We start from the raw sequence: 21,962 nt of genomic DNA, 5'->3' as shown, positions 1-21,962 counted from the left end.
AGGATATGTGGGTACACAGAGTGTCCCTGGACACTTCTGTATGTGCCAGTTTGAAAAGAAGTAAAAAGCAACTGTGACAAAGTACTCATTGAACAATCAGATACAGGCTAGTAAGCAATACAGGTAGAACGAGGATGTAACCACATGTTCTACAGGTGACAACATTGTACTGTATAACGAACAGTGCCATCTTCTGGGAAGAGCTGGAATCATGTCCTTATGATCTGCACTTAGGAAGTTTTAAGCTTTCATTTCATGTGTTTATTCCCATCTAATAAACACTATAAAAATCAAAATGAGAAAAAGTTGCTAATGTCCAAGTCCTGGAACCTGCAACAATGAAATACCATGAACAACCAAACGTATGTTCCTTAAAAGCAAAGAAGTACTTAAAGTAATTTTGAAAGTTAAAGAATTGTCAGCTGCCAAGCAGTACTTCAGAGAATTAGTCTAAGAATTAACAATTATGCCTATTTGTTTTAGATGCTGAGTTACTGTATTTTTATATTTTACAAGGAGTCGATAACTTTTGTAGAAAAATGTGTTAGAGCAGGGGGTTTCAAACTTTTAATAAGTGTACCCCCAGCAGCCCCCTTCTTAATAAGTGTACCCCTAGGGGGATGGCGAGCGGGGGGGGAGTGGTGGCAGTGAGTGGCCAGACTTGGAGCGGGGGAAGGGGGTGGTGAGCGGCTGGACACCAAGCGGGGGTGTGGCAAGCAGTGGCAGCATGACATCTGTGCAGCCCGGCTCCTGTGAGGTAGCGGCACAGGGTGGCAGTGCTCCGTCCCCACCTGCCCCCACATACCCCCTGGGACCTCTCAAAGTACCACTTGTCAGAGATTCAAATGACAGTAGATTTGTTGCTTAAGTTACTTTATCTCCTCCTCTCACCCCCATTCTAAAACGTTCTTTGCTTTGGATATATGCCTACTATCCTGTGAACTGATAGAAAGGTTTTCCCTCTGGTTCAGAAGTATTCAAAACCTAGGATCATAGAATTTGGCCATTGGATCAAATTTTCTTGGGAATATGAAGTTCGTCACTTACACATCCACATTTAGTGACTGTCAGGTCAGCTTCCTAAACTGTTTTTGGAAGAAATTCAATTTCTGGTAATAACTAATGCTTCTGGGTGCTGACAGACATTGCGGGGAAGGGGAGCAGGGACTGTCTTTTACTAGAAGTAGCAGTGCCTTACTTCAACCCAGCTCTACAGTGTCTGTATGATAGGGCGCTTCAACAGGGCTTTTGGCACTTTTATCTAAAGCTGATTCAATCTGTGATTGTATAAAAGCATCAAAAAAGCCCCAGTAAAGCACCCAATCTCTATGGATGTTGGGAAAGCTGGATACAACTAATGTGCTACCTCTGCTGGGCGTGCACTACGCTCGGCGTGGGAGTACGCCCAGTTTAAATAAAGTGTCGTTTTCTTGGGTTTTTCCCCCATGTCTGGAAGCAGTCTCTGTATCTCGCCTTTTGCATGTCATTGATAGTAATGCTACATATGGCTTCAAGGAGAAACCAGAAACTTTTTGAAATTCCAGACGTTTACTGAAATGGAAAGTGACAATGTAGGTCAGTGCTAAAAAAACCAAAAATATTTAATATCTCTATTGCTAAAATGGAAGAGAAAAATTGAACTTAAACAGCATCCAAAACAGTAAGGGAGGTTATACTGTTATCATAAGCAGTGGGTGGAAGGCATGTATTCTGACCAGGTTACCAAGAGAGATACAATATCTAGTTTCTGGAAGAAGACATCTTGTGCTTCTTACCTCTTAGCATGTTTGGCAACTGAGAGTGCTGTTTCAAGGATGTTATAACTAGTGGCCTCTATTCCACAAGTGTGATTTTGATTTTAATTAATATGAAAACTGAAAATCTTGGCTGGAGCCATACTTAATTGTACAATTAATTTGTTCTGTAAATGGTCATTGAAACAATAGAATCAACACACAATGTTAGCTGGTAATTACAGTATAATAAAAAGAATCTGTATATTACTTTAGGCTGTTTTTGAAGGTTTTTACCCGTAATAAATTTTATATGGTGATATAATAGAAATATTTGAGTTGTATTACTGGTGAAATTTCTAGTATATGCAAATTACACGTAGGGCAGGTGGGGTAAAGCAAGGGTGTCAAAGTTACCTCGTGCCCCTGCCTGGATCCAGCCCAGGACAAGAGGAAACAGCAGCAGCAGCTCCAGCTCTGACACAGAGCATGCAGTGGAGGCAACTGTAACTCCACCCTAGGGCGTATAGTACTGGCTCTGACCCCCTTGCATGCCCCATGCACTGGTGTTAGCTGCAGCTTCAGCATGGGATATGCAATGGATGCCAGTATGGTAGGGCTGCAGCAGTAACAATGCAAAGTGGCCAGAAGGTGGTCAAGGCTTTGTCAGCCCTTGCCTACCCTCCTGCTTTGATCATCATGTCCACCAGGACATGAGGGCCATTGATTCTGTGGCATGCCATGTCCCCCAACTTCTGGTGGCCTACTGCTAGCCCAGCAGCCCATATAAAGTGGCTCTACAGGTTGGATCCAGCATGTGGATCATATGCTTGCCACTCCTGGGCTAAAAGTAAGAATTTTTTACATGCTTGTCTTTGCTTAGGGTTTTTTCCTCAACTTAAAAAAAAATTACTATCAATTTGGATGGCTAATGTTGGTCATCTTAAAAAGATCTACTTAAATGCCCACAACCCCCAGTTACTGAAAATCTTTATCAAAATGTCTGGAAAAATATATCTGTACTTACAGATAAGATGGAACAGACGGAAAAAAACCAAACATCAGTTTATGGAATTGAGGGAGAAGGGCTATCTACAGAGCCTGTAGACAAGCAGCATAGTAATAAAAGAGCTATTCAATGGTTTTGGAGGGTTGGATAGTTAAACTCTAAATCAGATTAGTAAAGTAAATGGTGTAAACTGAGCTGTACCGTAATAGGAAAATACGTATAGCAGTTGTAATTTACGTCACTTAACTTATGCCATGTTTAGTATTCAACAGATCTGGAAAAATGAACAAACTTAAACTGATTAGTTTAGGTACTTCAACCTGCTTTTTTAGGATGCAGTCTTGCCCACTGAGAGTTGGGTTAGGTGATGGTTTACTGTCTGAAATCAGTAAAAATATGTCCCGTTTACTTAACTTTAAATTGGAAGAAGGTGATGCTGATTTTGTTGTATACCTGTCCTCTCCCCCCCCTCCCCCACATGCAAATTCTGTTGGTTTGGGTTTTTTGAGGTGTGTAAGAAGAATGCCAGTATCATCAATCTGCCATTTACTTTTCTTTTATGGCCAGCTTATGTCAAGGTTTATCATTGCAAATTCCATGCAATTTGACACCGCTTAATTTTGAGCTTGGTTTATTTGTTTTAAAAGTTTAAAACTTTATATTTGTGCATATCATTGTTGTCTGTCAATAGTATAGCTTTAATAGTCAGAATTGCTGCTTAAAGCAGTTCTTCCAATGTAGTAATCAGTTATTTGGTAGAGCAGGGGTTGTCAACCTGTGGTATGCGTACCTTTGGGGGTACATGGGAGGGCCTTAGGGGGTACATGCAGGTAGGGATGGAGCACCACTCCTTCCCAAGAACAGGGGTGAGTGAGGGCAGCGGCACCCCTCTGCAGGCCACGCAGGTGCTGCCTGCTGGCCAGATGCGAGGGCAGGTGGGAAGCTTCACCCATGCCACCATTTACCACCATGCCGTGCTGCCGCCACTGCACTCATATTTTTTAGTAAGTGTACCCCAGCTCTGCATCTGACTGTGTGCCACCCCTCGCCCCCCAGCCATCAGGAGTACACTTACTAAAAACATCTGGTCTCCAGGGGTACGCTTACTAAAAAAGGTTGAAAACCCCTGTGATGGAGTATACCACATTCAAATGAATCTTAGTTATTTAAAACATGTTGCCTGCCAGTTTAAAATTCTTTTAGCTTATTTTTCTTTCGTTTTCCTTTGTATGTTGGTCTTCCGGTACTATAATTGTTGCTAGCTGCCTTACAATTTGTATCTCACTAGATTTAAAGAAGTTAATGTTCCTATAATGTTTATGGCCAAAGAAAGAAATGTTTGCATCTAGTAAAACTTGAAGGAACGTGGGGAATGTTCCTCTCAAATCATTTGCACTAGTTTGGTTGATGATAAAATATTGGTGTAACTTTTTCTTTTCTGCTTTTTATTCAGGCAGAGGGAGAAGACAGCCTTAAAAAGATGCAGTTGATGGAACTTGCAATTCTGAATGGCACCTACAGAGACGCCAACATCAAATCACGTAAGCATAACAGGATTCTGGGGGCCAGTGTGAGAACAGTCTCCTTAAGCTTTGTTTCCCAGTCCTTCTTTTGGTGATTGCAAGGTAGGAAATGTTTTGGAGATTGGAAGACAGTGTAGAACCAGCATTACCATTGTTAGTTAGTACTGTTGTAAATCCAGGACATTCTGGCACCATTTTTTTTCTGTCAGAGTGTTTGGGTGGAACTATTTTTAATTTTAATCGGCGTTCAGCCCTTAAAGCAATTTTTCCATATTTTGCAATACAGGGAAGCCATGATGCTCCTTTTACTTTTGTTTTTAGGCCATTATGTGTGTTAAAAATAGACTCCTTTTTATTTTATAATATTAGCAATAAATATGAGACTATTACAAATGTTCACAATTATGTGAATAAAATTTTCTATATTATATTCCTTCCTGTCATCCTCCTTGCATGTTCCCCATGATACATTTTCCCAATGATTCATCAACTGATTTTACATACGAGTTCACAGAGATCAGTGATGTGATGAGCGTTTTTGTAGCTGTTCTTCCATGTGGGTTGGTGTGAGCATGCCGCATGTATGCAGTTTTACTCTTGATGCTGGTGCACTTAGTAATCAGAATATTTTATATGCCTACTATCTGTTATAAACTCTTCTCCAGTTTTTAAGCTAAACCTTGCTAATAAAAATGAAAATTTTGAAATAATTTCGAAATAAATCTTTACTACAGCTGATACAGATGTCAAATGTATGTACAAGTTAAGTCAACCTTTTCACTAAAGACCTATTGATATTTGCAAAAAAATCTTCTACATGTGTATCATTTCAATTTACAGTGAACAGTGGGTATGTGTAAAACAAACAGTAGAGAGTTGCTCTTAAATGCAGTTAGGTTTAGCAGTTTTATCAGACCTCGTTTAAAGGTACTAAAAGTGACATTAAGAGAAAAATTTAAAAATGGATATGTGCACTTTTTCTGCTTTAGGTTTAACTCACATAGTATCAGGAAATTATAGTTTTTGTTATGCAAACTAAACTAAGCTTGGTTTAGGTGCATGCAGGCACTGAAATAATTATGACCCTACCACACACAGAGATGGTACTGAATTTTTATACACTGGCTTTAGTATGGCATTTACTTAAAATAGGCTACTGCCTCTTTATAAAATACCCTTTTTCTTAACTAAGTAAAACCATAGTGTCATTCATAAGGTATGGTGTAAAAGAAAGCAAGACAAATGTTTTTGTTCTTAAGAATGAAGGAAATCACCTGTTGGATTGGATTTTCATCACAAAGCTGTAAGACGAAGATGTACAATTTCTAGGTTGCCCTTAACCCCACTGCTCCTGGAAATTGAATTTTTATATATTTTAAACAGAATTTTAAAATATATAAAAGTATTATGAAACTTTCATCTGAGATGATAGCTCTGCATAACTGAGTATCTGTGGACTCCTATAGTTGCACTACATTTTAGACTTCATATGTGATTTACAGCGGTGTTCATTCTCCTTGTATCTCCTGCATGCATCTCAGTCTCATGCAGTCTTGAAAGCACAGGTGAAGAAGCGTGTTCTTAAAAGAGCTTTTGTGCTATGTAACCTGTTTGAGAAATCTACTTCACTGTTTTACAGTGGCTTTTTTGTTTTGCATGTTCATACTTAATCACACTGGAAAATGGAAAGCTGTTTGCATTTGAATGGTGTGCTTTGGCACTGTGTGATCAGCGCATGTACTAATGATTTCCTTTTATTTTTCTTCTTTCCTACTTTTCCCCTTTTTTCCCATTCTTTCCACGTTTTGTACTGCTATCTCCATACTTTCTTCTAAATTTCTTTGCTTACTGTAGCAGCCCTTGCCTTTTCTCTTGCAGCGACAGCCCAGGCTCCACGGATTATTACTGGGCCTGCGCCTGTTCTCCCACCAGCTGCCCTGCGTACTCCTACGCCAGCTGGCCCTACCATAATGCCTTTGATCAGACAAATACAGACCGCTGTCATGCCAAACGGAACTCCTCACCCAACTGCTGCAATAGTTCCTCCAGGACCTGAAGCTGGCTTAATTTACACACCATATGAGTATCCCTACACACTGGCACCAGCTACATCGATTCTTGAGTATCCTATTGAACCTAGTGGTGTATTAGGTAAGTCTGTGGCAATGTTTCACTGAATTATAGTTTTTTTTTCAGACTACTATTCATATCCATCTTTTATCATGGTCATATGAGAAGTGGGAGTCATTAAAACATTGTTTTTAAGGCAAGACTTCTGACCATATTTTGGTTTTATTTCATGTACATTCTAAATTGCTCTGGAAAAATTGATAGACTAAGCAAAACTCTTTAATTGTCCTAGCATTAGTTGGATTGCTAAATCAATTTATCTTAAAATCAATACTTATTTTGGAATGCTTGTAAATTTTATGGTAAAAAAAATAATTTGTAAAGGTTATTTTTTGTAGCACTAGCCAATGACATTTTAGACAAGGTAAAAACAAATAGAAATTGAGATTTATAGTTAACATAAATATGTGTGTGTTGCCCCAGCCATATTTTAACTGTTAAATTCAGTTCCATTAATACTTTAAAAAAATCATTTTTTTAAATCTTGTACAAACTTTTGTGGTATCGGACAAATAAATATTGGAGAACATCAAAGATATTGTTTCAGGTATGGTACAGACCTAATAAATTCCTACAGGTTCAGCAACAGATGAATCAGTCTTTTAAACAGAAAACAATAGTTTCAATAAATTTATAAAGAACTACAAGTCAGAATGATGCAGTTAGATGGAAATATTACTGATGGTTATTTTTTTATAGAATGGACTGAAATGCCAGTTGTTTCTAATATTTTGGTCTTGCTGGTTGAAGGCTACAATACGGCAGCAGTTAGTATGCAGTTAATCAGTCAATGTAAAACAAACTCCCATTCCCTACTCTTCACTCCAAAATTTGAATAGTCTTTTTTCTCTAGTTCTTCTTCTGAATTGTATGTGACCTTGGTGCTGCATGACACTGTTGATTTATAGGCCTTTGATCTTTAAAGTTTGTTCAGCAGCAGTTATTGATTTACACAAATTCTAAAAGTCTCTGATGAACATTGGACACTGATTCAGAGTCAATATCTTGTTGAAAGAAACACAAAAATCCAATGCTCAATTAAGTGAAGACTACATGTTCCGTGTGTTATCTGTGTGTGTGCGCCTTTACATTTTCCTTTTTGCATTGTAGAAAGGAAATACCTTGATCTGTAACTTTAAATGATGACTTGTTGTAACATAAAGTCAAAATTATATACCAGATTTCCTCATGACCAAGATATAGCTATTGTCTGTTATCTTAAATAGCCAAAATATTTGATGCCCTGTCATATTTTATCTTTTTTGTATTTTTATTTTTATTTATAATCTCTCCTGCAAACCATGGATGCCCTTTTTCCATCCACAGGTCTTCTCCGCTAGTACCTACATCATGTGTCAAAGTAGAATTTTAGTATTCAGAAACATTACCATTGTAGGCACCCGCTGCTGTTCAGTGGCAGATCTGTGCCCAACTTGGTAGCAAATAATAATAAAAACAAACAATGCTGTATAGTAATCATTTAATATGATGCAGACAAATCTTACTAATTTCAGGCACAGTGTTTGGAGGGGTGGGGGAGGGGAAGGTGTAGGAAGAGAATTGCACAAAAATGGCTTTTGAATCCATTACTATTAGATATTTAAGTCACAAAATAGCATACACTAAGGCTCAGCACCTTATATATAAGGCTTCTTCATTTTTCACCTTTATTATAATTAAAAACAACCTACTTAATATGGAGTTATTGATCATAATATATGCCTTTTCTTTTGAGAAATTAAATTCAAAGAACTTTAGATTGCTGGTGGAAGTAAAAATAACTTGTTGAGTTATGCACACATACAAATAATACACTTGGTTAGGTTTATTTTATGATTAACTTTAGATATCTTAAAGTGTCCTAAGTTACCGTCAAAAATGACAAAGAGATGTGTGTGGTGGCAATAATGGGAATATTGTTATTAGAGTAAAATCTTAGCAACTAATCTTTAATTCCCTTCCTTTTATCTTTAGGTATGGCTTTCCCAACGAAAGGCTAAGAATTCAAGAATGGTCTTAACTGAACTCTCATCAGATCTGAATTTAACAAATGCTTAGTTTCAGCAGCCTTGAAAAAAGCTTAGCCTAGCAGTCAGTGACTTACTTGCACTTTTTTTGCACATAGATATAAAATAATTAGTGCTATTAATTTGGTTTAGTCTCTATTATTACAAAGTAACTGTAATTTATGAGTGTATAGTAGTATACTGACTGCTAAGTGTTCTATACTGTTTGCTTTACTAATCACCTAATTCATTGCAGTTCATACTTATTGACTTAAAGTTTAAAACACAATCTGTAGGCTTGAAGAATTGCTTTAAAACTTTTTATGGTAGAAACTGGAAGTGGTCTTAAGGGTAGCAAAAAATTGTCAGTATTAAATATGGCATTATTTAAAGTAGTCCTGCTGCAAGAAAGGCACTTCAGTGAATATGTGACTAGTAAAGCCTAAATGTGTTTGGGCCTAATAGATTTTATGAAATACTGTAATTTTGGGGATTGTAAATGAATGGATTAAACAGGTTAAGGCCAGGATGTTTGAAATAAATGCAATATTAATCTGCACAGATAAACTTCATAAAAAGGTTAAAATTTGAAACTACTGTGCCTTAACTTGTTGCTTTCTTAATGAATTTTTGTAGTAAATGATCATCTAAACCCATTTTGATAAACCTGCTGTTAATGTTTTTCTTTGAATGTTTTCTAACTTTTGTCTTGGTAATTGCAATTTAACTAGGTGCGGTGGCTACTAAAGTTCGAAGGCACGATATGCGTGTCCATCCTTACCAAAGGATTGTGACCGCAGACCGAGGTTAGTTTAGTTCTGCAGTTCTTGTCTATAAGAAATTCTGTGAGTGTACATGAAATTTGCAACACCACAGCTGGTTAACCAAATACCATATTTTGACCTATTCATTGATGGGTTTTTTTCTCAAAAATCTAAATAGTGACAATGTTATAGCTCTGGGAATGCTTGCAATTTTAAAGACATTTTGTTAAACTACATTAGCTTTCCCACCTATTAAAAAAAAAACAGAACTTTGTGATACAGTTAATATGAAATGCTATAACTGATTCCAATTATAAGAAGTTTATAAATAAGATTCAGCTTCATCAGGAAGCATTACATTTAGTGCTTTATTAGTTAATTTGTTTTCCCTCCAAACTTGCTCTTTTAATTGGTGTGGAAATATCAGATTGGTGTTGCAAAATAAAATGAATGGATGGGTGCTTAATGAGAAAGAAGTAAAGAAATAAATGCCTCCTGTCTGTGTCTGGAGAAATCTGAAGATTTAGATTCCTTTTTTTCTAATAAACTGTTTGAGCCACTGTACTGTACAACTAAAGAAGATGCATGTTCTCAAATATCTAATTGAATTCAGCAAACTAAGGACTGTGAAGATAATACTTCAAAAGTTGGTTGAATTTGTAAAGCCAGTTCTTTTAGGGTTTTTTGCTGAAATGGATTTCTTGGTATCAGTTTATTTGCTGCTAAAATACATTGTCTGAAGGAGAAGCAACTTTTGAAGTCCCATTGGTGAGATGACATCCAGTGTTTGGACATCTCTCTGGACTAACCAATGCATGGAAATTAAATCTTCATTTTTCTCCTGTTCATCAAATGTAATTTACCACAAATGTATGCTTTTGGGCCCTTTAATGAATTTATTTAATCTTTTTGAGAAAAATGATACTTTCGGTTTATTGACATTGAGTAGATTGTTTGGCTAGGAAGCAGTATTGGTTGAACCCAGGAGCTCCCAAATTCTGCCAGTTGACTTGCTGTGTGAATTTTGGCAAGTTATTTAACTTTTCTTGTGTGTGTTTCCCCATCTGTAAAATAAGGATAATAATACTTCCCTACCTCACAGGGGTGTTGTGAGGTTTAATGTTTGTACAGTGCTTTGAAGATGCAAAGCATCTATGGTGTTCTAAGTATTATTATTCTAAGGACCTATTCTTAGCACAATAGTGATTTCACAGGATTCTGTGAGATGGTATACTTAAAGCCGAATTCAGGTGATGGGTGTGCCGCTTTAGCACAAATGCTAGTCTATACTTCACCTCCTTTCTTCCTCTCATTCATTAAAGGGGACACACACGTCAGTTCCTGAGAGGAGCTTCCCAAGATCCTTACTTTACATAGTCTCTCTCCCTCTCTCTCCTGCTCTCAGGTGTGGATCTCATGCTTTACAAAAGGAGTGAAGTAATATACAGACACTATAGTAACCAGGAGAACACTTCTCCCCTTCAATTCTATCACACTAGTTGGAGTCTTGTCATTGTTGTATTGAAAATTCTTCAGTAGGCAGCAGGATATTCTCAGTAATGGGGATGTTTGTCCAGATATTTAAAAGTATTTAAATACCCAACTCCCAATTAAATCAGTAGGGTTAGATGTTTAAGTACCTTTAAAAATACAGGCCCATTGTTCCTAGAATCTCTTCCTGCAAATGACTTCCAGAACCCACATTTGATGGGCTTTAGCACGACAAAAAGCATATACTTTTGTGAGATGTTTTCATATATATAAAATAAAAAAATCAGGTACTCCATTTGAATAGACTAAAGTAGTGTTTGTAAATCTTACCAATCTTTTTAATGAATGAAAAATGCTTATATGTTTTAGTAGTGGTTACTGCTCAAAAATAATTGAACTGAAGATAAATATAGGCCGCACCTCACTGTCTGCTGACTTAAAGCCAACTTTTGATGGTAAAGTGTCCATCTCCTAGAGATCTTGAAAGTTCAGTGTATATTTTTTAATTGAATAGATACACACTGAGCTGTTCTTCCAGTCAATCAGCTGCACATTCTGTGCCCTACATATTTTTTTTACATGAAAACCCTGCCGGTTATTTCTGGTGAAATAAAGCTCTAAAAATATCATTAACAATTTACATAAAAGCAGTAGATTACACAACAATAATTTTAAGACTTTTTTTTAAATAGATTATCAGTGCACATTCTTTTTGTAGATTTGTTAGAAGGAATGTTTTGAAAAGAATGCCTTTTGGCATTCCACAACTTTATGAGGTGATTCTTTAAAATTGGGATAATTTTAAAATTAAAATATTGGAAATTGATAAACACCTGCCATGTATAGCAACTCTGTCAATGTCAGCAAACCGAAAATACTATTTTCAAATGTGGAAAAATGTTAAGCATTTAAATTTAACTAAGTTGTGCATTCATTGGGTCTAAAGTTAAACAAACAAACAAAAACCTTTTAAACCAGTTCTCAGAGTATTTTATAGTACTACTGTATTCACTGTTTAGGTAGGTTTTTATTCATTGTATATTTTTAGTTAAAAGCACTGCATTTAAGGCAAGGGTCCCCAAATGTGTAAATGTTTTACTTTTATAACTAAGCGTTTAGAATCAAAGGGTTGACAGGTAGTTCATTTTAACCAAGAATAAGACCCCCGCTATATAAATAATACAAAACTGAATTTGATTCATATAACAGAGACTGACTGATTTTAATTGTAATAAACTATAAATGGTGTTGCACAGTTGATAAACCTGTGTGTACTGTAGAAGGCCAGAGACTTGGCAGAGGATGTATCACAGGTGTACTGGAATTTTAAAAGGTAGCTTGCTTGGATTATAAACTCCATAAGAAATGTTAATGCTGAGAATTTATCTGAATGTTTTATCAAAACCAACTGTCACATAATTTATATATAAAATTTTAATACCATTTAATCAAAATTGTAAGCAATATCAAAAATGCTTTAAGATTCTGTTTCTAGTATACCTGTAAAGTGGTGAGATTGTGCCACATTAAATATTTATTTTTTACTTTTTGCTTATTTTTGCAACAGCAGTTTTAATTTAAACAAAATCCCACTTAGAATTTTGGAGAAATTCAGGGAACATGTGGTCTCGTTTAAGTTACAGTAGTAATTTTTTATTGTTTATAAACTCTGCCCTAAATGATAGGCCATAGAAACCGTTTTTATTATGTGAAGATAAATCAACCCATGATTATAGGTCATTAAATTATGCTATCTGTGAACATTTACACCTACTGGATTTCATTTGTATGGAATGGCACAAATCTGACTTTGCACTGAATACCTTTCTCACTTTCATCTCCTCTGCCTTAGTCAGAATGGCAACAGTACAAAACTCTATCAAACCTCAGAATTTATTAAATATAATTAAGCTGTTGAATGAGTCTTAAAAAACATACTACTGTTAAGTGGACCAAGTTTGGTGAAGGAGAATGTGAGAGAGAATGATTAAAGAAGGAACAGCTCAAGAACATTGGGAATGATAACTTTCCACTTGAGAACTTTTTTATGTTTTACTGTAATTTTGTTTTGTTTTATTGTTTTGTTTTTTTTTGTGGGTTTTTTGCAAAAGAAAATAGTATTTACAGGTGGCTTCTTTTAAAATATAAAATTATAAAGCAGGAATGTATATGAAATGTCAGATTTTATTGTATTTGCAGAGTATTAGCTTTGAAAATGAATAAAGAGAGCTGTTTGTAGTTTAAAAAATGCCTTATTAGTATCAATTAGATATTTTCTCTATTTTTTGATGTACTTAGAGCTTTTTAAGTATAGAATTTAAAATGGCAGGACTTTTACAGTGTTTACATGCAAGTGCATTTTGTAAGTGTCCTATCTGTGTAAAATAGTATTTTCAACAGGAAAATGCTGGCTAAAGCAATAGGCTGAGCCTTTTCCTGATTCCCATGATGATGCCTACACTGCTAGACTACAGTTTAGTATTGCTTTGTATCATGAGGCCAAGAAATTCCACGTTGTTTGTAAATAGAATAAATGAAAAGCAATAAAAATTTTATGAACAAAATAAACCTTGTTTGGCCCATAGTTTGTTAAACCAAATTGTTTATGGAAGTTCAAAATTTCTTAGATTCATTTCTTTTAATAACCAGTTTATTAATAATCACATCCATCATTAATAGTTGCTTTAATGCTTGCACCTGGGAAAATACTAATGCTTAATAGCAGTCAGATACTGATACTGTGCACTGACTGTTTTTCAAAATTCTTTCCCAAGTTCCAAAAACTGTTCATTGTTTTTGTTTTCCAATTTTCTTCATTGACTGCTACTAACCATTAGTTGTTAGTTGTATTTTATTTCTATTTTTTCCTGTTAACCAGTTTTGTGGGAGTGGGCTTCTCCTTCACACGTTCAAATCATGATGCAAGGCTGTCATGATTTTATTGCATTCTGTAGATGGTGTCAATCAGTACGTCAGAATTAAACATGCCTGTTTTTATTAGCTGTGATTAGTTTTCATGTTGTCATTAAGCCGTCACTAGCTGGAACTAATCTCTTCTCTATCTTTTCTTTCTCTTTTGTTTTTTTTGTTTTGTTTTTTTTTGTTTTGTTTTGTTTCTAACCACCCAGCCGCCACCGGCAACTAACCTATGACCTTCTGACCTCTGAACTCTTCACCCAATGATGACCTGACCATGCCTGCCTGCTGATCAGTTAACTGGTAATCGCCTTTGCTTGCCTGTCTTCAGTGCAGCGAGCTGAGGCACTTGTCCGTTCGTCTTACCATCTAACAAAAAAAGACAAAGAAATTGTTGTCCTCCAACTCAGCTTTTATTTCCTGTTTGGGTGAAAGTGGTTCTAGAACCTGCACTGAATAGTAGTAAAGCAATAAGGTCCAATTCATCCCTCAGCACTGATCATCCTTTAGTGTCCCACCGTAAGCGAACGGTAAGAAGGCCTCACTTAAGAGATGGAGACAGATGTCCCTTAACTACCCAATGACAGAGGCAGTTACTGTGAGAGACTTCTAGGAATCTTTTTCTTCACATAATGAAGTCAAAGCTCTCTCTGAATGTACTGTGTGATGATGCATCATGCATGAACCTTTGGTCAGGGATGTCATTGGTGAAGGGATTCCAAAAAGTATTCAAAATTTGACATGCTGTTTAGTCACTACTAGTGCCCTTAAAGGGCAGAAGTTGCAGCCTTTTTTCTATTGCCTGCCAAATTGGATGTTTTAAAAGAAAGTGTGCCATGAAAGAGAGACTACAGTGAATTTATCAGAACTACATAAATGCAGAGAACAAAACAACAACACTATTAAAGTAAAATCTGAGTTAAAATTACTTTGAACATATTTAAACCTCCTTAAAAGATTACAGGAGAACAAGGTACATGCATTATGTGTCACATTACTGGGCAAACTGTTCAAATATTTTTTTTAAACCTCCCTGTATAGAAAAATTTCATTAAGGATGTAAAAGCCATGCTTGCCTATTTGCTGTATACATGTAATGAAATTGTAGATAAAGTATAGTGCATTGAAACAAAATGAACAAAAAAGTAGATACTTTTACTATACAAGGGTGCTGGTGCAGAAAAAATATATTTTTGGAAATGTAGCATTTTATACTTTCAAGTGTTATAAAAAAAGAAAAAAAGAACAAAGAAACCCTTTATTTCATTAAATGATTTTTTCTGGTGGTTGTCAAGAAACAAAAGACCAAAAGAGCCTTTTAGTCTTTCTTTTTTATTTTTTAAGTATTGGAATAAGTCTAAAGAAAAGGAAGTGCCTTATTTTCTCCATGGTCATTTAGTCTGATGTCTTGTATAATCAGCTCCTCCCTCAAACAACAAGTTAATGCATGCCACTCAGTCGCCCAGTATGTGAAAAGAAGCTGTGAGGAAAGACAAATGAGTTGACCATTTGAATTACCTGATTTTTGCCATATTAGCATGATGCAACTTGCCAAATTTTGTAATGTGAAACATGGATATTTTTTCATACATCATCCCTATTATTCTTGCAGCATTTTCACTCTTCAGTCACATCTGATGCACATTTTATTTCAAGTACTTGTGCAGCCTCTAAACCAAAGGGTTCATGTTACAAGCTGTCTCATACTAAATTAGCTGACAAATGTTTATGGGACAGCAAATACTTCATTTTGTTTAGCAGTGGTGTGGAGTTGTCTTGGGGGAGGGGAAGGGGAATTGATAAAGTGTAGCAGACTACAACATGTCCACAAAATAGTAGTTCAGTGCATAATCAAACTGAACAGACGTACCTAGTTTTCAGTCTAACCTGAGCATGTCCTAGGGTGTTATAAACAGCTCCTGCAGTGTCAAATAGCGTGTAAGTTGTTTCTCATCAATTCCTGTTTGCTTAATGTTAACTTCTAATTGTTTTTTATTCAAAAGAAAGGCAGGAAAGAGACATTGATTAATTATTTGAAAGTCTGGCTATATTTCATGTTTAGCTCCACATGAAGTTCATGTAGTGGGCCATTACCGAAGTTGAAGCTAACCTAGGCACAGTGTTTATTCTAAAGACATTGAGCAAGTATTATTTTCCAAATGGCTCAGTACTAGACTTGGCAAATATCAGGTGATAACTTTTTCCCCTCCCTGTCAACTTATTCTTCTCCTGCAAACCTTCACAGCTTCCAAATCAAAGGTCAAAAGTAAGCTAAGAGGGCTTACATTTTTAAGCACCTGCATGGTGACCTCATCTAGCATCTTCTCTTACCTGGAAACAATTATCAGTTTATTTACTATGCAATAGACATTCATCCTTTTGTATTCAGCTAGCTTTTGTTTATCGTGCCACTGGCTTTGTCTTCCTGTTACACATACAGTTGTTTTGATTTTACTTACGGTATATGCTGTGCCATTTTGATTTTTGTTTGGTTGGTTGAATAAACTTGCGACACTCAAACATTTGAAGAGAGATTTGCTAAAATAATACCAGTATTTGATCCAGTTTCATCTCAATTAATGATAAACCTGGACATTTTAGATGTTTATCAAAGGTCTTTTATTGGGGGGAAAGTAAGTGTATGAAATAGATGTGTGACATGTAAAAGTAATGTTTGCTCTGAATGAATTTTTGAAAACTTAGTTGAAAAAATTTTGGATCAACTTCAAAAAAAAAAAAAAAGCATGACTTTTGAAATCTCTGAATGCCTTGGTTCTCAGTATTATCATTCTTTATCGAATTTTTCTTTATTAAAATATGTAGTTTTAAGACTTCTTTCTGACAGTATTATGTAATTTTTTTAGAGTGGGTAGATGGGAGTGTCGCTTGTATGTAACCGTACAGATGACATGTATTTGTCTATTCTTTATTATCTTAGTAGTTTCATGCTATGTATGTACCATAACCAACCTATTGCCTATGAGAAACATGTAAGATAATGTATTTACAGCCATTGTTACAAGTTTATAATGTATTTTTCTATCTTGTTTTATATGTATGTTATATAACATTCAAAAAATTTTTTTCCTGATTGAGAAAAAAGGATACAAAAATGCAAAACCCACAATTTTGATAACTGAAATATTGCCAATTGTTTTGCAGTACTTTATTATATTGGGAGTGTTGTCTTTCTTGGGCTTTTAGTTAGCTACTGGATGAATACATTAGACATATTTGGGTTTTAGTTGGGTTTTTACATAGCTTGCATTTTAATTCTTTGGTTCTTTGCTGTTTCTATTAACCCATAGCATTATTTTAATAAATGTTATAATACCAACCTACTAACTCTGGACTATGTCTGTTTATTAACCATTACATGTTTAATTAAATAAATAAATAAAGACAGAAGAATGTAAAGTCTTGAGTTACTGGACTAACCCTGAAGAACGTGACCACAGATAACACAACGTGACTTGTTTTTATGTTGTTTGTCAGCTGACATTCTGCACACTACTATTAAATTGGCTTTGGTCATTCTGGCCTTTTACCTTGAGGTACCAGTAGAGATGGGAACAAAGTAGCATTATTTGAGGCATTCTTCTTGTAGAGTCTTGCCACTTGCCTTTTCAGCATCTGCGTTACTAATTCCACACTTTCTTTTTTCTTTCTCTAAAATAATCACTGTCAGCTCACAGCAAAAGAGCAAAGATGCCAATGTATTGGTAAATCATGTGATGGTGTACCCAGAGAAACCAGTTTGATTCTTTGTTGAACCATTTTGAGGTCATAGTAAATATCACTGTAACTTGCAATTACTTATTTAAGGTACCTGATGCCAAGTTATATTAAGTGATACACATTTAATTTCTATGAGCACACAGTACTTCTAGATTTCTATCTCAGTATATCTGAAACGAGGAATCTGCTTTTTTCTGCAGTATTGCCAAGATTTTTTTCTGGCAGTTTTGCCTTATTTCCTTCTTGCCATCCTTTTTTTTTTTGTACTTCTGCTGTAGTCTGTCAATACTGCCTAGCTCAGGGGAGTACAACTTCTGTAAGCCAAAGGTCAAACTGGATCATTTCGTAATGACTACAGAAAGTACAGACTACACCTCTTGCACTATGTTACTGAGTAATAACCATTTCTAATAACAAGGCTACCTTTACCTGGAATCTTTATCCCTGTGGATGACTGTAGCAACATGAATGCAGGGAATGTAAGTGGTGAACAATGGTGTAGTAAATAAAAGTTTTGTTTTGAACTTCTGTGCAAATTACCTTTAAGAAAAAAATCATTTTTAAAAAATATGTTTTTGAAGGGTCTTGTTTTTTTAGGGCCAGCATTAGGCCTCTCAGATTTGTAATCTTAAACATACAATGATTACCATCTGTTGCCCATAGACACTTGATACACACCACGTTTTTCTCATACCAACAGTTTATATTTGTGACACAACACTCTTATTTGTCTAGGGCATCAAAATTTAGATGAGGAATCTTTGCATCCATTCAAAATATTTTTTTAAATTTCTGATGGGTTTCAATTTTGTGTCTCCACTTTTGTCATAAACTTTATTTTAAGAAGTGAAAAGCTTTAATGATAGAGAAAAAGTGATTAAATTGGACATACTGTATTTTAAATTTATGAAGGAAAAATAGGCTCAGCATTGATAAACGAGTACACATGGATTACATTAGTTAAGCATGCTTTATACAACTAGATATGTTTTTTATAAATACCATTTAAATCTCTAGCTTAATTCACAGAAATATGTAGCTGGCCAGTATAAAATAGAGAAAATTGATATATCTACAATAGTTTCACTTGTACAAGAAAACCCCTTTGTCTATACACTGTTTGTTTGTTTTTAATACGTTAATCTAAAATTCATAGATAGAAAGCAGTTAATAATTCAGAGTGGATAAAAACTTTATGGTTCAATTTTAAATTGGTCTTATAATTAAAATTTGGAGTTGCATAGAATTATGTTGAGAATGTTGTTTTGAAACGGCAAAGTTGTTTAAGCTTTATGGGAGACATATAAGCTTGACAGAAACTTCCTAGGTGAGAGAGGATGGTACAGATTGTATATTGCAGCATGTCTCTGTTACCAAGGCTATTAGTTGGATGACTGTAATACCATTTTCATTATCTATGAACTACTGCCAGACTTTGCCCACAGTGCATTTTCATCTCATTTTCAGCTAAAGAAACTTGTGAGCATTTGCCCAGAAGAAGCATTTTTTTAAAGCTGGAGGGAAAGCAATAACCTAAAAAACCTTAAAAGCAAAATAACTATGCAAATTATTGTGACTATTGAATATAAATGCATTTTTCAATGTACATACCTAAGTGCCTAATGAAACCAAACTACTTCTGTCTGTAAAAAGGAAACAGTTTTAAGATATTATTTCTAGCACTTCAGTTAATGATGACTTCAACATTGCTGCGTTATTGAAGGGATGGTTTCAGTTTGGTTCTTTTTTTAATTCACAGTAAAAATGTCTTCATAACTTAAAAAGGGCAGATAATCAAAAAAATTATATAGAGTTCCAGTTCCATCCAGTAAAATGGAGTCAATCTGAGCAAACCTGAATTTCAGTGTTTTTTCCCCTATATTTAAGAGCTTTGTTGCTCTTCTGCATATAAACTGATTGATGGTGAATAAATCTGTTGCATCAAAGTCAACCTCTGGAACAGTAAACTTGCTGTACATCAAACCAAAATGTTTTATATAGTCTTTAAAGACTGATTTAAAATATTATTTGGTGCAAATAGGATACATTTAACAAGACAGATTGATGATCAGGATTTATTTACTATAATAATATACAATTTTAATAGATTGTTAAATAAAGTGTTAAAACCCATTTATAGATAATACAAACTAAAATTCAATATTTTTAAATTCTCTTTTAATCAATGAAGGCCACGGAAATCTTCTCTGTACTTCTCTAATTGGTTAAAATGTGTTGCTACCCAATTAAAAAACCTTAACACACAGGAAAAATATTTGACACTATATTAAAATTTCCTGTGCATCAGCTTAATAATATAGCACACCTCTCAAAAAAAACAAATTAAACCTAATAAAGTCCATGTCATGCTTTTCACAAACATTCCTTAGACGCAAATGTGTAATTATTTTTATGGATTGCCTAGTTCGTATTTAATATATATCTTTGATATAGAAATACTTTTCTGAAATAATATATTATTAATTGAACATTGTTTTTCAAATAAACATATGAACAATTATACTGATACATGGTAATCAATGCTGAATCAAACTGGTTAACTAAAGCACAGTGCTCTCCTTTCTATGTGCCTACTCACTAATTGCAGGTGGTATGGTTCTGCATTGGAGGTGGGTGTTAGGCACAGTGGCTGGTTACTTGCAGTATTAACTTGGTGCTGGCAGTTTTGGTGTCCATCGTTGACAACACACTGCACTAGTAGATATCTAGCTCCCAAAACAAAGATTAACTTATGTCTGGTAAACTATTAGAGAAGAATAGAAATCTCCGTTCTGACTTGTATTGTGGCAGTTTGTATGAAACATTTAAGGTTTTGTCTGTGAAAAATAATGTATTTTGAGGAAAAAATGGACATTGCCAAAACACATGTAAATAAAAACACCAAGTATGACTGTTCATGATGTGCAATAAAATAACTGGAAAAAGTGCATGTACTTTATCCTCAAAAGCAAATTGGCAGCTCCCAGTGCTGCAGCTATAGTTTTATTTTCTGAAAAGTCAAATTTTATTCTGTAACTAAGTAGCAGAATAAAGAATGTACATTTTTCACACTTCAACTTTTATTAATGCTTTTAGCACTGTTATGAAAGATGTTGCTTTTTAAAGAGATTTTAAATTTTATAGTGATCTGAATACGTGGACATTACCTTTTACTGAAGGATTGCTATTGTACTGCTTTGGTTATAATTAGAGACTAGAAAAAAGTAATGATGCATTACACGCATACAATAAAAACAATACTCACATCCTGATTTGGATATGCAGATGCTCCAGAATTATGACTAACTTGGACTCACCAAACAAAATAAAAACTTCATAAGTGCTTCAGTATCTCAGCTATTGGACTGATAGAGCCAGTATTACAGTAAAACTGAATGATAGTATGTTAATAAGCACTGCTATAAAGCCCTAACTCTTCCACTGTTACGCAGATTATGATAATGATCTACCCCTCTGGCTAATATGAGTTTTGTAAAGTGGGTTTCTCTCAAAAAAAAAAAAACAAAAAAAAACTTCTTAATATGATTTTTCACTAAGTATCTTTATGCAGTAATTTCTGTATTTTGCATGGAAGCATTTCTTTAGTACAGACTGGGAGGAAAGAGTCGTTTTTGTGCTCAGCTCTTGGATTGTTCTGAGGCTTTGCAAGGACCACAGCATTAGCTGGACCTAGAGTAATCTCTGGATATGTGTACACTGAAGTCAAAGGTGTGTTGGGTGGCAAACCTGAGGTAGCTTTAATCTGGGTAGTTTAAGTAACAAGAGTAAAGATGTGCCATGAATTATGGAGCAGGTTGGATATCTTGAATTAAATACACAGCATCCTGGACATCTTCACTGTTGTTATTTATCGTAGATTAAAATTAATTTGATTTATGACAATGTGTGCTGCAGTAGTTTCTTCTGATTGCAGCGTGTGTTCAGCTAGATGTGTATTCAGTTAGCGGAGCTTGCCAGACTGCCTGAAATCTCTGCAGGCCTCTGGCCCTCTTCCTACACAAGGGTTTGCTGGAGGTTCCTCAGAAGACAGTTTAAGTGTCTTACTGTGCTCATGCACCAAGGGAATCCTTTAACCTGGAATTGCTTTGGTTATGTTTATACTACAGATGTGGTAAGAACCATTTTATAATGGCGTTCTATTCTTGTACATTAAAATTAGATATGGAAATTGAGTGCAAATTTATTGCCAGTACATTTTATTGTATTGCACCATGGAGAGTCCTGCATCATTAAACCTGCACCACCTTAAGTGTTTTTGGTACCTGTACAAATTAGTGATTTAACTAATTTTTCTAGAGTTTTCCAGAGTAATTTTACTAAACTTAGTGGCTAAAAACAGTCAAAAAGCCAGAGGCTGAATCGATTCCATCTTCTGCAGGTTAGTCTAAGCTGCACAGATTGAACCAATAAGGGAGTGAACAGGCATTCACTTTTGATTCTGGAAATGTAGCCACATGCCTGCAGTGGCCCAGGCCAGAAGCTGTAGGGCACTAGAGCATACCTCCCTGCTTAGCTAGAGCAGACAGCTTGAGCCAAGGCTAGTTTGCCCATCCTGCAAGTGGGAGGTTGCAGAGGAGGTGCACAGCATGCTGGGATGCTGGGGGACTGCAAGTTAACTTGAATCTGGAGGG

The 21,962-nt window shown here is 35.4% G+C and overlaps 1 protein-coding gene across 8 annotated transcripts in view; it reads left to right on the top strand.

The window, feature by feature from the left end:
• QKI (QKI, KH domain containing RNA binding) overlaps positions 1-20,258 on the top strand; it is a 348,918-nt gene extending 328,660 nt beyond the window's left edge. For 2 of the 8 annotated variants that reach the window (XR_002099355.1, XR_002099356.1), the window contains 4 exons: positions 4,196-4,283; positions 6,120-6,416; positions 8,370-9,207; positions 13,785-13,809. Coding sequence is in view for 6 of the 8 variants with exons in the window: in XM_019526795.1 (XP_019382340.1) it covers positions 4,196-4,283; positions 6,120-6,416; positions 9,133-9,207; positions 13,785-13,801 (477 nt within the window). In the remaining 2 variants the exon portion in view is untranslated. Of the gene's footprint in view, positions 1-4,195; positions 4,284-6,119; positions 6,417-8,369; positions 13,221-13,784 lie in introns of those variants that run through there. The other 6 variants (XM_019526797.1, XM_019526800.1, XM_019526795.1 and 3 more) reach the window with 4 other exon arrangements.
• The last annotated feature ends 1,704 nt before the right edge of the window (positions 20,259-21,962 follow it).

This window comes from Gavialis gangeticus, unplaced genomic scaffold (genome assembly GCF_001723915.1).
Source record: "Gavialis gangeticus isolate Ggan-Ray unplaced genomic scaffold, GavGan_comp1, whole genome shotgun sequence".
Taxonomy (NCBI): Eukaryota; Metazoa; Chordata; order Crocodylia; family Gavialidae; genus Gavialis; species Gavialis gangeticus.
This window is presented reverse-complemented; position numbering and strand designations above follow the sequence as displayed.